Source organism: Tachysurus vachellii, chromosome 15 (genome assembly GCF_030014155.1).
Source record: "Tachysurus vachellii isolate PV-2020 chromosome 15, HZAU_Pvac_v1, whole genome shotgun sequence".
Lineage (NCBI taxonomy): Eukaryota > Metazoa > Chordata > Actinopteri > Siluriformes > Bagridae > Tachysurus > Tachysurus vachellii.
The window spans coordinates 8123845-8139305 of record NC_083474.1 but is presented as its reverse complement, the minus strand read 5'-3'; the positions used below and the strand labels follow the sequence as shown (position 1 = coordinate 8139305).

Here is a 15461-nt window from a genome sequence, read left to right as displayed (position 1 = left end):
ATCATGCTTTTTATCCATTTACAGTCAATAGTTCCTTCACCACCCTCTCTTTTGTCCCCTTTTTCATGAAGTTAAATAATGGGGCAGTGGTGGCTCAGCTGGTTAAGGCTCTGGGTTGTTGATCGGGGTTCAAGGCCCCGCACAGCCAAGCTGACACTGCTGGGCCCGTGAGCAAGGCCTCAACCCTCTCTGCTCCAGAGGCGCTGTATCATAGCTGCCCCTGCACTCTGACCGCATCCTCCTCAGTTGGGGTATGTGAAGAAAAGAATTCCACTGTGCTGTAATGTGGTGATAATAAAGGCTTCTATGCCCCCGTTCTTCTATATACAAAAATAAAAGTCATCATGTTATCACAGAGTCTTGAAAGACTTTCACTTCCTATTACAAAGCACTGACACTGGAAACTCTTTCCATAAATCTGAAATAAGCCATAATTTTGGAATAAATAAATATACATGGATTTTTGTTTTTTGTTTTATAAATATATTTTTCCTTTTAAGTCACAATGCATGTTTTAATCCATTTATTATTTGCTTTACCTGTGTATTATCGTCCAACATGTATGTCTCTGTGAATTAGCTGCTAATTCCACTTCTGCTTTCAATTTGACTCGTTCCATTTGCACTACAGGGAGCTTTTACAGATTTCGATTTACATTCCAGTGAACTTTCACAGGCAAGACATAGGTCTGATAAGTTGTGATAAGAAACTAGGGAAAGGTTTAAAGCAGGATCAGATTACCAAGCGGCCCACATCTCCCACACGCTGTGGTTAGGACCTACTACTATTAAAAGACACACATTAATTGATTAATTTGATGAGTCCAAGTCAAACAAGATCTAAATTAATCTGTGGTTTTGAAGTGTCCTAAACGCTTGGGACTGTTTTCAAAACAAATATGATGCTTCTTAATGTGGCAAAGCTATCAAATGGGGGTAGGAGGGGTCGGGTATCAGGATATAATAGACACTATGATATATGTTACCACCAGCAGAGTAGATGAGTGAAACTTGTGAATATGAACAATAATGCTTATTAATATGAATCTTCTCATTTTAAGTAATCACCATACGTAGTGGCTGTAGAGAAATGTTGCCACCCTGTGGAACAAAACAATACAGCTTAAACAATACAATACAGTGCAAATCTAAACTCTAATTCTGTTCATCCCTTAAATTTATCTAATCAGCTGATTTACTCCCGTCCCTCTTCATTTTGTTTCCATTACGTAGCTGTAATTTTGCTTCTGTCACAGCTGTGAGGTTTCCTATTCTCATCACCTCACACCTCATATATAACCACTACACACTGCAAGCTATTTGTCAGCTGAACATGCCTTTGGGTTCTGGCAGTACATCTTGGCACGCAACTAAAGACTGGTGGTGGGGCTGATCAAAATAACAGCTTAGTCAAAATAGAATCACTATTTTACCTCATTTCTCATTCCACTAACATTTTTCCTTATAATATGTAATGCAATATGTTACAGTGGTTTATGTGATTATGAATGCATGCATAACCAGTTTCTCGCAAATTGCTATGTTAAATTTGGTGAACACTCAACTGTTGATAAGTTTGATAAGATAGACTGGTTACATAATCATACTTCCTGATCATATACTACACAGATATAAAAGGTAAATCATTTTTTTCCTTGAGGATGAATTCTCTCTTGGCCCTCTCTTTATCTATCATTCTACAGATTAAAGCCAAATTTAATGTAAACCTGCTAACCTGATAATAAACTATCAAAATGTTCATATTTTACTATTTCTTTGTTTGAAATGTATCTAGATAAGAGTGTACAAGGATTTCAATGTATATAACAAGTAATTTGTATTTCGCTGGTGATGTAGTGATGATTAACATCACTAGGTGATGTACATAACAAAGGTGCTGATTATAGAAGGCACCTTTGGATGATCCACCACAGAATGCACCACACACACATGAAAAATCTATCCTATTGCACATGCACTTTTCTCCATAACAAGCAAAGCAAAGGCTTCACAAAGCTAGGTTTATTTATGGTTGTTTCTGTGGGAATGGTTGCTGATTTTATCATGAAGAGAAAACATAAGAATGCATCTGTGATGAAAAGTGTCAAAGACACAGCAATGCCCTATACAGTATCTGTACATGTGTCAGTGCAATAACCTGACAGACCTATTTTTTTCTCCTCACACCTGTAATCAACAAGGTAAACTTTTCACCATTTTATTTTGTATAATAGGGCAGGAAGTGCATGGTTGTATGCTGTTGTAGAACTAAAGGTGAAGCTACACTCATCATTACTGCCCCATTTGTGCTTCAAGCTGAAACCTGTCCTTACTTTTTAAAGTTTCTGGTAATAACACAGAAAGAGCCACATGATGCCAATAAAACATCTTTCATTGCAACACTAATTCACTCCAATAATTGCTACCCTCTGCATGTCGCCATGTTGGCTAAGAAGTACTTTTCAACAAGTGACAGTTTCACCAGTTTACACAGCCTAGAGCTACAGAAATAGATTAAGCTCAGTGCTCCCTGTATAGTGTTAAGCCTATTTTAATATACTGCTCACCTTCTGTAAGGTATTGGAGCCTATTGCCTGAGAAATAGTACTCACTATGTATTCAGACATTGCACTCAATTTACTGAATCTCGGGCAAATTAGCAACTAATGACAATTCTTCAAATGTTATCTACATATATTCTTACTAGCTTTTAAAGTCTCAGTAAAGCTATGTAGCTAGCATATCATCATTAGCACAAGTTTTAAACTCTAGATCAAAGTGACAAATAAAAACAAAAACTAAATTCAAGTACAAATCAGTGACTTACTTGTTCAGTAGGGAAAACATAAAAGATCCAAAAGATCGTTGTTACATGCTTTGGACTAACACTGCTGGCATACAACATACACATAAAAATGTTTCTGTTTGTTCCGATTGTTACCAATTTCTACCAAACACCACTGATATATGTCCTGATTGGGAATTACAGGTACCGGACTTTTTATTTAATGAAAACCATAAACAATGTCGTTTTGAATTATGTCTCAAATTACACATCGAAAATAACATTAAAATAATAACTGTTGAACGGAATAACATTGAACATCTCATTACATTGAAAAGTCAGTTCTTGATGTTGATGGGATGAAAGTGGCAAGCAAAAGGATCTGAGCAGTGTTCCTGGTATGAAGAGTGTAGAAACAGAAGTGGTCCAACAAAGGACAACCGGTGAACCAATGACAGATTCATGGGCACCTAAGGTTTCCTGATATGCTTGAGGAGTGAAAGCTAGAATATATGGTCTGATATAATGCTGGCAATGACAGAGAGTTTTCAGAACCCACGCTGCAAATGAGGCTGCATGTGTTGCAAACCAATTAGATTAACCATGCTGACCCTTGTCTTATGCCAGAAAACACCTACACAATATTAGGCAGGTGGTTTTAATGTTTTGGCCATTCAATGTATATGTACTTATAAGGAAATTTAATTGGTATATTACTGTGAAGTTTTTAAATGACTGCACTCAAATTAGTGGCTATTTAAGCGGGTATGATCAATAGAGACAGGAGAAATTGGGTGAGATCAACTTTGGGCCATGATGAATAAATAAACGCATGAATAATTTCAGCCTGAATGAAGTTTGGGTATCTTATAGGTTATTAGCAGGAATCTAGAGATTTAGTTCTGAGGGGTAAGGGCCAACACTGAAGAGGCCACGTGTGTTTGTCTGGTGTTAGACCAAGGCAAAGTGAATGCAGGGTCTTCTTCTGGAACATACAGTAGTATACTCATACGTCAGTATATGAACAAAAGCACAGCCTTTTTCAAGTAGAACTGAAGGAAAGACTCATTAGTGAGACTTTATTGTGCTATCAAGTAGGAGTCAACTAAAAAAAATCAGTATGACAGTAAGTAATGAAAGAAAACAGTAAGCATGTTTTAACCTCCTAAGACCTGAGCTTTTTAGATGCAGTGATGTCCACGTATGTCCACGCAGGTCGTAGGAGGTTAAATACAGATTATTATTTTGGATTTAAAACAAATGCAGTACAATCTAAACATAAATCTTCCATTGCAAACCCATATAATTATAATGAGTGCATCACTCAATGCCTTTTTGTTGATTTTTTTTTTTTATTCTCACGCTCAGTGATCATTTATATGCAACACCGTTATGGATTCTATTCTGTAATCACTAGTAAAACTAGGAAATTCAGACATCTTGTTAGGTGTTATTACACTGCTCCACAGCTTCTAGGAATTAGTACATTAAGCATTATATTATCAATTTCGCAGCTATTAAGAAGCACTTTTCAATAGGTGTACATTAAGCTGTAGCCTTGATTGTGCCTTCAGTCTGGCCTCGTTTAAAACATTAATCTCTAATGAAATCATACAATATAATAAATTTAATTTGTAACCTCTAACAGATGTCCCAGTGCAACACTGCAATACTAAAAAGCTTAAGACCTCACAAAAAAATGGAAGAAGAGGAAAAACCTAGCAGACCAAAAGGCTACTAGTCTATCTGTTTGCAGCTATGTTGAGAGAACCCTTGTCCTGGTTCCACACGCCTGAGTCGGTCAGATGTCTCTTTGGATTCAGCACAGGGAGAAACCATCTTGAACACCACTTCAGCTTCAGGGAAGACCGATGAATGGAGCATCTTATTAAAATCTTATACCGGCGCTCTGTGTAAGCGGGCCAGAAAACAAGATCCCTGGGAGGAAAAGAAAAAAAAGAAAATACACAGTAAAACAACCTTGTTCTGACATGATTTTCAGCTCTGCAAAGCTCTGCAAAACAGCCAGTCCTTAGGAAAAGGATTCAAGCTTGGTAGTATGTTAGTGTAGCTGAAGCAGAGAAGTGGAACCGGCTAGTTCAGAATACACGGAGGAAAAGTATAACGGCATACAGGAAGATCAGAGTAGATCAGTAGATCATCTTGCTCACTTTGTCACAGCAGAAAGTTGCTTATAATTAAAGACATTTAAAGTATACCAAAATTATTCTTCTAGCATTATTTGCTAAAAAATATATATTTCATCCCAAAGCAGTATGCTGTCACAAGGTGAAGCTTGATTTAGTAGTATATAGAATGTTGAGCATATTGGGTGCTGTTGACTAGAGAGGAAATGGAAAGCACTCAGCACACAAGCTACTTACACAGTGTCACTGAGCTCGCCCCAAAGCTTATTTCTTCTTTCCTCCTAATGACATATTTTCTGTTTTTTTCTTCTGTGCCTCATTGAACAAAAAACACACTTTTATGTTAGCACGTGCTGAGCAATATGGCACCAGGCAGCTAACCAGCACTTTCTAATGAGGATCAGCTACAAATGCCCTTTTCAGCAAACCTATTTCCAGTGTAACTATAACTTCACACTAGCAAGTGGTAGCTTCTAAAGTGAAATAGGAAAAGACCATTTAAATAATGTCCTAAATATTGTTAAATTTTGTGCAATTTTTGATTTACATGTTACATGATACATATTACAGGTTTTGTACTAGCATTGTTGGCAGATTGGCAAAGCAAGCAAAATTTACAAGCTAAGAACATATACCAGACTTAAACAGTAGTAGCTTATAACACTAAATAGTTAAACACAACTTAAATAATGTGCTAATTAGTGATAAAGTTAGTTGTTTGAATTGCATGTTACATGCTAGGATTTGAATTAGCATTATTGGACGATTAGCAAATCCAACTAACTGTAGAAGATGCGCACACACAATAGAGGTAAAAACAATATGGGCTAAACCTTTCCAAGCTTTATTTATTTATTTATTTATTTATTTGTTTGTTTGTTTTGCAATGTCTCAATATACATTTAATTATACTTTGAGAGTTATTTGGAATTAATTAAAAGAAATCTCAGGTCTGGTCTGAGGAATGATTTGTGTTTGCTGTAATAATTTACATAAAATTGATAAAATGTTTGATCGCTTGCTCCTTTGTTGCTTGCTAGTGGGAACACAAGGTAAATGTGCATGATGCTGTATGTGAACCAGTCAAAACGGAAACAAACATAACATATCCTTGGAAATCTTAGCTTATATTGTGAGATCAGATAGAATGTGATTATTCAGTACCGAATTTTTTAATATGAAGACCATAAACCATCATGAGTATGCATGTTAATAATAAAAATATGAACTGAATGGATATATATACATGAAGCCGTGGAGAGTCTACCTCAGTCATGGCATCATCGATCTGCTTGAGCTCCTCATAATGATCTCGGGAGTCTCTCAAAGGTTGTACCATGATCTCCTCGATCTGCGGGAACAGCTAAACAGACATGAGACCCAGAGTTAGAGCCACAGTGTCGTTTATTGAAACAAATGACTTCAATCTTGAATGTAATCAAAATGATTGAGTAGATCCTATTTCAAGAAATAAAAATTTAATCTTTATTATTAAATAAAAATTTAATCTTCTAAACTTCTAGATATATTTCACTAATTTTAAACTTCTTTTTTCTGAGATTATTTATTTCAATTTATTATTATTATTATTATTTTTAAAAGAAGCAAATAATCTGGCAATAGAATAAGAACACTAAAAATAATAAAATATGCCCAAAATAGGATTAATAATTTTATATTTTGTTTATTGTAATCTTTTGAGTAAATTAAAGATATTATTACTTGCTAAGATGTCATTTTTTTACAGTGTACCTAGAATGCTGATATTAAAAATATAATACAATTTTTTTATTTGAAGGCAAAATTCACAGTTGTGCCAAGACAAACATCCACTTGAAGTGACTGGAAAATATTATCAACTGAGTTCAAGAGCTATATCTGAGTTAAACATACACCAATAAGACACTGGTTCATACCTTCATGACTGTTTCAAACATGGGGATGAGGACAAATTTAATAAATCCAATCTGAGCTGTGGGTTTGGTCACTTTGTCTCGGTCCATAAACGGAGCGACGGGTAGACCCTCAGACTTCTCTCTGTCACTCTGAGCATAAATATGAATGCGTGACTCTATGTGTGGAGCAACTCAATTAATAAAAGCACCATACAGTGCAGGAGAAAACGTTGTGCTGACCTGCATGAAATATTCCTCCAGCAGACAGTCTACCCATGGCTCTGCAACTTCTGTGGGCCTGACTTCATTGGAAATGTCACAGCATTTGATCAGGACCATCTTCAGCTACACACACACACACACACACACACACACAAGAGAAACAAAGAGGAATATCTTGGACTGGGTCATCAGTTCTGTACCTTTAATCAGGTTCCATGCAAGAAAGACAAAAAAAGGCACTCATCACACTGGGCCATATTTGGAGTTGAGTGAAGCATGAGAAACTTAAACTGAAATTGTGTGCAAACAGAATTGGCCCAAAGGTGAAACAGGTATGTTTCAGTTATCCTACGGTATATTCACACTTGAAGCAGAAAATATACTGAGGGTCTGATGTTGGTCTTGAGAAGCTTGACTTATTGTTATTATTATTATTATTATTATTATTATTATTATTATTATTATTATTATTATTATTATTATTATCTTCTGCATACTACTGTAGTGTCTAGTATTTCCATATAGTAGCAAACAATAACGTAGGTGAACCGCAAACTGCAACATTTCTAAACTGATAAATAATTAACCTTAGCCATAACTATATTGACCAAGAGTTTAGAACACATGACACTGGACACTCCTTTTAGAAATTAATGTCACTTCAGAGAACATATCAATAATTCACCATATCATTTGGACTAAATAAAAAATGTTCCAGTGAATGAGCTGTTATTATAGAAATGATAACATATTATTATAACATATAACTTAATATAAATCTGTGATTCAAGATGCATCCACCTGAAAAATCTTTTGGACTTATGGCTATCTTTATTACTTTAACTCTGGATGTGGCTGTCACACATAAAGTGAATTTACATTCTGTGAAATTGAGTACATACACAGGTTACATGTTCCTCATTGGTGAAGTCAAAATTGTCCACTTTGTGCTTGAAAGAGTCCAGGATCTCTCCATGCCTGGCCATATCAGTAGCTAAAATCAGTGTGATGATTGCCTATAGGTGAAAGGTTAAAGAATTACAGTGCATTGTATACCTTCTTATTTGAAATGAGTCACTCCCTCACAGAACTCTGTAACTCACAGTTTCTTACAGAAACTGCACCTGCATGGACCAACCTGACGGATCTGTTTAAAAGCCTCAGAGTCCACGTTAGCAAAAATGTTGCACTCGGGCAAAGCCAGGATCTGAAAGGCCACGGCACAGTGGTGGTTCTCCAGAGGAGAGATGTCATTGTAACGTACGGCTAGCTCGGTGCGTGCATTTATCTGATACCTGAAAGAAAATTGGATGTTGTTTACACTCCACCAACTTGCTCTATTCATTTATATTAATGTAGTAATTTTGAGGTTTAAATGGCTTTTAAAGCTAAATACGTGTTATTGTAGCCAGGATGGTCCAAGTCATGACATACTGCAGCAGTCATTAAAATGCCCAAGTCCGTCAGTGTGAGTTTTTCCTGTTGAGCAAAAACAGCCACACATGCACACATACACAAACAACATGTTTATGTGCTTCTATCAAAGTGCAGCTGTCAAACCTTTAGTAAGCAAGAGTTCACACCTGAAGGTTGCAGAGGTGAATCATGCCATACATCATCTGGCTCACACAGAAGCAATGACGGAAGTTATGGAAAGGGTTGCTACGGTAATTCTCTTGAATAGCAAGCTGGGAAAATATGTACATTAACATTATAAACTCTATTCATTTTTCCCTATAACTTCACCTTTATAGACTCAATAACTAGAATTTTAACCATTTAGCATTTTAAAATGGCTTTAAATCTTTTTCTTACCAGCCAGCGTTTGAGAGTAATGGGGTTCATGTTGAACTCCTTCACCAAGCCTAAATCATGGTACATATATTCCAAGCAACTGAGCATCTGAAAAACAAAGCAAAACTCACACTGCTATCAAATTGCTAAACATAGATGCGTAGATACCAAGAAAATGTCATACCAAAACATTTACTTTCCACCGAAGCATACTTACCTCATTATGCTCCCAGTGCCAGACATCAAAAGTAGGCTTCTTCAGAGCTTCAATCGTCTCCTGAGAGAGTGTGTACTAAGGAGAAAGAAAATAAATGGTGTGATGATGTTTTTTCTTTTCTTCTAAAAACCAATTCAAATCATTTTTTTCAAAGCACCTTTGGATAGCTGGGCACATCACGTCGTGGAGTTAATTTCTTTCCATCGTCCGAGAAGTTGTACTTACACGGGCAATTCACTCTAATGAAGGAAAAGGTAATGTTATGCAATGTGTAACTGTTGATTTACAAAACATTTTAGTTTGACTGAATGACTGTAATTAAGAGTGAATGAGTCCCCAACTCCTTACCTTCCCCCTCCTCTGGAAGTCATCTCATCTCTCAGCTTCTTCAAGTCGTTCTTGCACTTTTCAATCTCTACAACCTTCAGGCCCTCCACTATGAGATATAAAACAGAGCAAAACTATATCATGAATATCACAATTGAAATACATCACACTCTTAATTTCTCATACAAAACAGATGCACAGAACACCTACGCTCCACTCGCTTCTCCAACATAGCCAGCCTATTGGTCACTTCAGTTTTCAGTTCATTGATCTTGAAGGCCCTAAAGAATGAGAAACTCTTTTCAGACACATGGTCCAAGAAATTGTCAGTGCACTGCATTTGAAATGTGAAAGAGTGCTGGTTCAGTCTCTGGGAAAACAAACACTGGCCTTACCTGCTGAACTGCTCCGCCACCTGCGATAACACGTTCTGAAACATGTCTTCTTTCTCTGCACAGGGAAACATACAAACCGTAAATCACATGCTTACCTAAATTACCTGCAAAATATAGACTGAGGAAACAGTCATCAGTCATAATAAATGTCAGTGGTAAAGATGGAAAGAGTCATAACAGTGTTGGAAAGTACAATGTGTTTTACTGTTTGTTACCTCCCAGCTGACCGGTGGAGAGGGGAACAACTTTATATAAGGAACTGGATGGGAAGAAATTATGCAAAATAATTAGTTACAATTACAAATACAATTTATGACAATTTAGTAACACGATAAATAATTGAGTTACTTGGGCGAGTTGGTGGGCATGGTGGGGTCGATAGATACCAGAGCGCCCTCAGGGTCCACCAACATTATAGCTGTGGTCCTGTGGAAAGAGATAATGTCTCTAAAACTTAGCACCCCTGAGCCACCATCCATTCCATGCATCCATCTATTCATTTTCTATACACAGGGAACCTGGAGTCTATCATAGTGGACTCAGGGCAGAAGGAGGGGGACACCATGGGTGCAGTCCCAACCCATCACAAGGCACAATCATGCACTTACACATAACAGACAATTTAGAGATGCCAATCAGCATAAAGTATATTTATACTGTAGTTATACTGCATGAGAACACTGGAGTTCTGGACAGGATGGAAGCAGCAATCAATCCCACAACTCTGGAGGTAAATGCTTGAACATGGAAACCACTAAAGCATCAGGACACCTCTATAAATATTCTGTTTTTTTAGGTAAATATATAGGATGTCATTTAAGGGTTGGATTTTGTCCTTTTCAATTAAACCCTTACCGCTCAAGTATGCCTTAAAAATTTTGGTTTTCAATAGTTTACTAAGGCCTACATCATAATGTGTGAACAGCATTCTATAATGTCTCGCTTAATATGTAATTTGTGCATTCTAGTGCTTAAAAACATGTCTCTAATTAACCGTATAGACAATAATAAGGTAATTATAATCTATAATGTTCTAGAAAATATAAATAAAAGTCTTCTTAATACAGTATATTATTTATGATCAGTGAAGTGTTTGATGGGAAACAGTGGTTAGCACAGATGCCTTACACCTCTAAGGTTGAAGGGTCAGTTCCCTTTGGAGTGCTCTGTGTACTTCAGATCTTCCTGCAGTCCATAGACGTGTGCTGTAGGTTGATTGGCATCTCTAAATTGTCCATACTGTGTGGATGAGTGTGTGTGTGTGATTTTGCCCTGTGGTTGGTTGGCACCCTAACCATGGTGTCCCATGGGATGAGCTCCAGCTACCCTGTGAGCCTTTGTAGGAAAGGCATTACATCGGACGGATGGATAGATGAATGGATGGATGGATAGAAGTGCTTTTGACATTTTTACTTCATTATTGTTAATAATAGTTAATCATTTTATGACCATTTAATGCAGATGCAGAATTAGCATAAGAAAATAATTATATAACTTTAAAGATTCCGCTGTCGTTTAGAAGTGTCTACATGCTATGTCAACATGATACTAACACAAGCGACTAACCTGGAGATGTTGGAAGAGGAGCACAAAAGCTCTTTAATGTCACATGGACTGCAGTGACGACTAAACAACACCTAGAAAAAAAAAATCTGTGATGCAGAATTTACAGTGGTAAAACCTTAAAATATCAATTATCTATGCGCTGATTCATACAAATGAGATTATATTAACTGAACAAAATCATTTAACTATTAAAAATGCGCTTTATTAAGCCGATGAGATTGTGTACAAGGATGTTAATAAATATATATCAGGGACGATAAACAGGTCGTTTCGTTCGGATTATAGGTACCAGCTTGGAGTAATGGTCTACAGGTGTATAAGACAGCTCACTCAGCTCCAGTCTCCAGCACTTCCTAATCTAGAGTGGACACATGTCACATCCAGCTCCCACTTGGCCCTTCTGCTGCATGCGTTTCACCCAGAAGTAAGCCGTGAGCACATGATCATCATTCATATCAATTATATGAACAATTGTTTCACAATATGTGAGTACAATTACACATGGCCATGTTTTCGTAACATGTGACTCTGCTGTAGAGAGCATGCAATGCTGTGTGTGTGTGTGCGTGAGAGAGAGAGAGAGAGAGAGAGAGAGAGAGGAATAGTAGTGGAATAGTAGTGTAAATTGTTCCCTCTCTTTATTACAATCATTTACTCCTCATAAAATATTTCCTCAGGGGAATATACCTGAGAAGTGCTGACAGTGGCGGTGCAAGTTGAACGTGTTAGTTGCAGGTGTCGCTGCAGCCTAGTATGCCACTGACACCTGTGGATCAACTTTATTTTTAACCTCAACTCATTGCTATTCCTGTACATGCTCTTGACTACTACTCCCCGTCTCCTCTTAACTGATGATAAATCAGCTGCTCGATGACCTATTTATTAAAAACAGACATTGTTTTAACTGCATGTGTTTTTATATCTAAACAGGGCATGCTGTTTTTTTACAGTACAAAATGTTAAGCAGATGCAAAGCACATGATTTGCAATTATGTGGGACAGATGAGGGTTAAGGGCCTGGGGTGGAGAAGCACCCAGGAAGTGGTGGGAGATAAACTAAAACCCTTATATCACTCTAATACTCAGCCTAATAGTTCATTCAACTTAATCGAATATTATTTGAATTTTTAGGTATTGTGTGGACTTTTGTATAACCTCTTACAATGGTATCCAGTATAGTAGATTTCTTTTTTTATTTTAATATTTTTTAATAATATTTTTTTTAATTAAAATTCTAAATGAAAATAATAATGTACATTTTTTTAAACAAAATAAAAAAAATTGTCATGTGTTTTGTTTTGGTTCTATTATTTTTTGTATTTTTTTTTTTTATTTAACCAAACTTAAATACAGAAAGCAATAAAATGTCCAGACTACACTAGATTCTGCTTTGAAATGCTTTTACTAGTCCTTTATAATTTTCTATATAATAACAATGATAACAATTGATACTTTGAATGGAATTTGTCAAAAGTTGTATATGCTTCATAGTTTTCCTAAACAAAGTTTTTCTTTTGCTTGTCATGTTAAAGAACTACTTTATGATAATTTTACCCATTTGTACCTTGAAATTGCCTTATTCTCTTTGCAAATACTTGTACTCGTGTTTATGTCTACAGAAAATAAAGAAAATTGCCAACAGAATAAATAGGCTTAAAGGTCTTATATTTGGAATATAATAAAATCACCTAATAAAAATACAGTAAATAATTTGATCTTTTATTCAAGAAATAATCATTTTCACGGTCACTTTTTTTTGCAGTGTGGGTGTCTATGTAGTATGTGTTTGCTCATTAACCACTATTAATCATATTGTATACTGATGTTTTAGTCCATATTTGTAAACTCTGTACCGTTATCTTCACCGTTAAATCCCAGAGAATAATATAAAAATAATTTAATAAAAAAAAAAAAAAATTCACTAACTGTTGTACTGTGCATTAGTTTGTGTGTGTGTTGGTGTGTGTGTGTATGTCCAATAAATTACGCATGTCAGCATCAGTGGTATCGGAGCTATAACATACACAGGAATGCACTACTGACCTTCTGTACTTTGCCATCCACGTCCAGGTAGATGGTTTTGGGGGAGTAGGATGAAGAGCCTGATCCCATGCTGTCACTGTAGGATGTGTTCAAGCTGAAACGATCTCCCAAGGTTTATGCAGCCCCTCACTCTTCCAGGTACTATGCATGGAGGGGAAAGTGAAAGGGGGAGACGAAGAGGGATCGTAGGATTTTTAATGTAATTGCAGCTCTCCACCGTTGCCAGGGGACTGTTACTACACAGAGAAAGTGGGCTGCTCTTGTCTCGCTCTCATATCTTCAGCTGCTATTGTATTAGCTTTTATACATATTGCTGCAAATGATGTCAGCCGATCCGACAACTTATGCTGGGCGGGTGTATTTTGGCTTGGGTGAAAAAGCATCGACAGCTTTATGCATGCGTCAGGGCTGTGATAAACTGATTACAAAAAAACTTTTCAGATAAATCATTAAAATTAGGCAGTATGTCTATGAGATGTCATTGAAGTGAATAAAAGGTCTTAAAAGCAATCCAAAGGATGTTTTTGTGGTCTGCTAAAAAAAAAAAAAAAAAAAAAATTGCTGATCTCGTTAAAATTCTGCACAATATCTATAATTGTTTGTGTACCTCGGATTTTCACTCGGTCTACCCATCATTGATCATACATACACTAGTATTGCACTGAACTGTGTCTCTGTATTGGCTAGCAGTTCCCCAGAACCCGAATGGCAGATGATTTTGTCAGATCTGAATAAGCAAGACAAGACACTGTTATACCATTTCATACCAATTCCTCTTTAAAACATCTTTTGTAATCAGAATCAATCAAAAATGTGTCCAAAAACAGCCAATAATGAAGAATAAAGTTGTAATTGCATATGGCTGAATCATTAACAACCTCATGTGAACAGAATCAGAGTGTCAGCAGTCGAGGCAAGAGTGAGCCTGCTCAACAGCCTTGCTCTAATTAACCTCCTTCCCGGGGGTCACACACATCCTTCTCACCTCTCCATTCACCAAATCTACTTTTCTCCTCCCTAAACCATGCAATGCACACATATATAGATCGGTCTGCTGTTTCAATGCACAGTACGAGAGGAAAACAATTAGGATATGCAAATTGGTCACCAGAAACCAATGTGAAACCAAGATTTTTTTTTTTAAATAATACATCTCTGTTTGTATCTCAACAGGGTTGCCAGTCTCTGCAGAATTACACAGTGGACACTAATATATAGATAAGCTGGAAAAGCTTATGCAATCCTCCACATTAAACATTCACACTTTGGTTAATCAAGGATGCAAGAGGCTGCAATTAATGAGGAGACAAAGGCGAGGCGTCCAGTCACATTTGAATGATAAGAGGTGTTCAGGTGGAGATCTGAGAGAAAGACAATGTCCTGATAATGGAGACTGCCTGTGTGTGACTCAGATGAAGCCAGTAATATGGAAAACTCCTCTCCTGGGCTCCTTTTATCTTCTCCAATCTCTGATCATATTCCTATCCTTTTTTTTCTTTACTACAATTGTAGAGCTTGAAAAGTGTCCTCGAAGATTTATTGACTAAACATAAAAACATGTATTGTCAACAGACACGGCTTTGTACTTTAAATGTTTGAATGGTCTTATGATCACATTAGAAGAGGAAAGTGCTTCTTAATTAACAATGAGGTCAAGTTTAAAATGTTTTTATAGCTGCCTAATAAAACAGAATCCTGAGATGACATGTTCATACATCATTCATTGTTAGTGCTATAATAAAAAGCCCAATTAATTAAGGCTATTTAAAAATAATCAGAAATCAATTCAGTACCATAAGTCACATGAACAGGCTGCATAGCTGATAGGATTTGATTTGGCTCTATATTTATGCTGGAATACTCTGGCACACACTGGATTTGACAAAATTATCTCATTTCCTTCCAGGGAGCCTGATTAGAGCTATTATCAACACTCTACAGCAGCATTTAAGGCCATGGAAAAACACTCAGTAAGCTTAACTACGCTCCCATGAAGAGTTCTTAACCCATAAATAACAACTTTGAGCCTTTTAGGAGCCATTATTGTCAAATACAATCAAAGATGGCTATA

At 36.6% G+C, this 15461-nt stretch overlaps 1 protein-coding gene across 1 annotated transcript; it reads right to left on the bottom strand.

Annotated features, from left to right (window-relative positions):
- Nucleotides 1–3090: 3090 nt before the first annotated feature.
- Nucleotides 3091–10196, bottom strand: pde9ac (phosphodiesterase 9ac). The gene is made up of 16 exons (XM_060888593.1): nt 10130–10196; nt 9997–10040; nt 9782–9836; nt 9597–9667; nt 9408–9495; nt 9217–9298; nt 9060–9134; nt 8864–8950; nt 8632–8736; nt 8445–8527; nt 8187–8343; nt 7951–8064; nt 7067–7171; nt 6848–6976; nt 6199–6294; nt 3091–4722 (listed from the first exon to the last, which is right to left on the bottom strand). The coding sequence occupies exons 1-16, from the start codon at nt 10192–10194 to the stop codon at nt 4681–4683; spliced, it is 1398 nt and encodes a 465-aa protein (XP_060744576.1). The 5' UTR covers nt 10195–10196; the 3' UTR covers nt 3091–4680.
- Between the last annotated feature and the right edge of the window lie 5265 nt (nt 10197–15461).

What these genes read in the sequence shown, in the direction of transcription:
- pde9ac (XM_060888593.1), bottom strand. Translation starts at nt 10,194, where the DNA reads ATGTTGGTGGACCCTGAGGGCGCTCTGGTATCTATCGACCCCACCATG. An exon ending in GTGGCGGAGCAGTTCAGCAG is followed by an intron (nt 9,668 to 9,781) that starts GTAAGGCCAGTG and finishes CTCATTCTTTAG; the next exon opens with GGCCTTCAAGATCAATGAAC. An exon ending in ATGAGGAACATGTAACCTGT is followed by an intron (nt 7,172 to 7,950) that starts GTATGTACTCAA and finishes GTGTGTGTGTAG; the next exon opens with CTGAAGATGGTCCTGATCAA.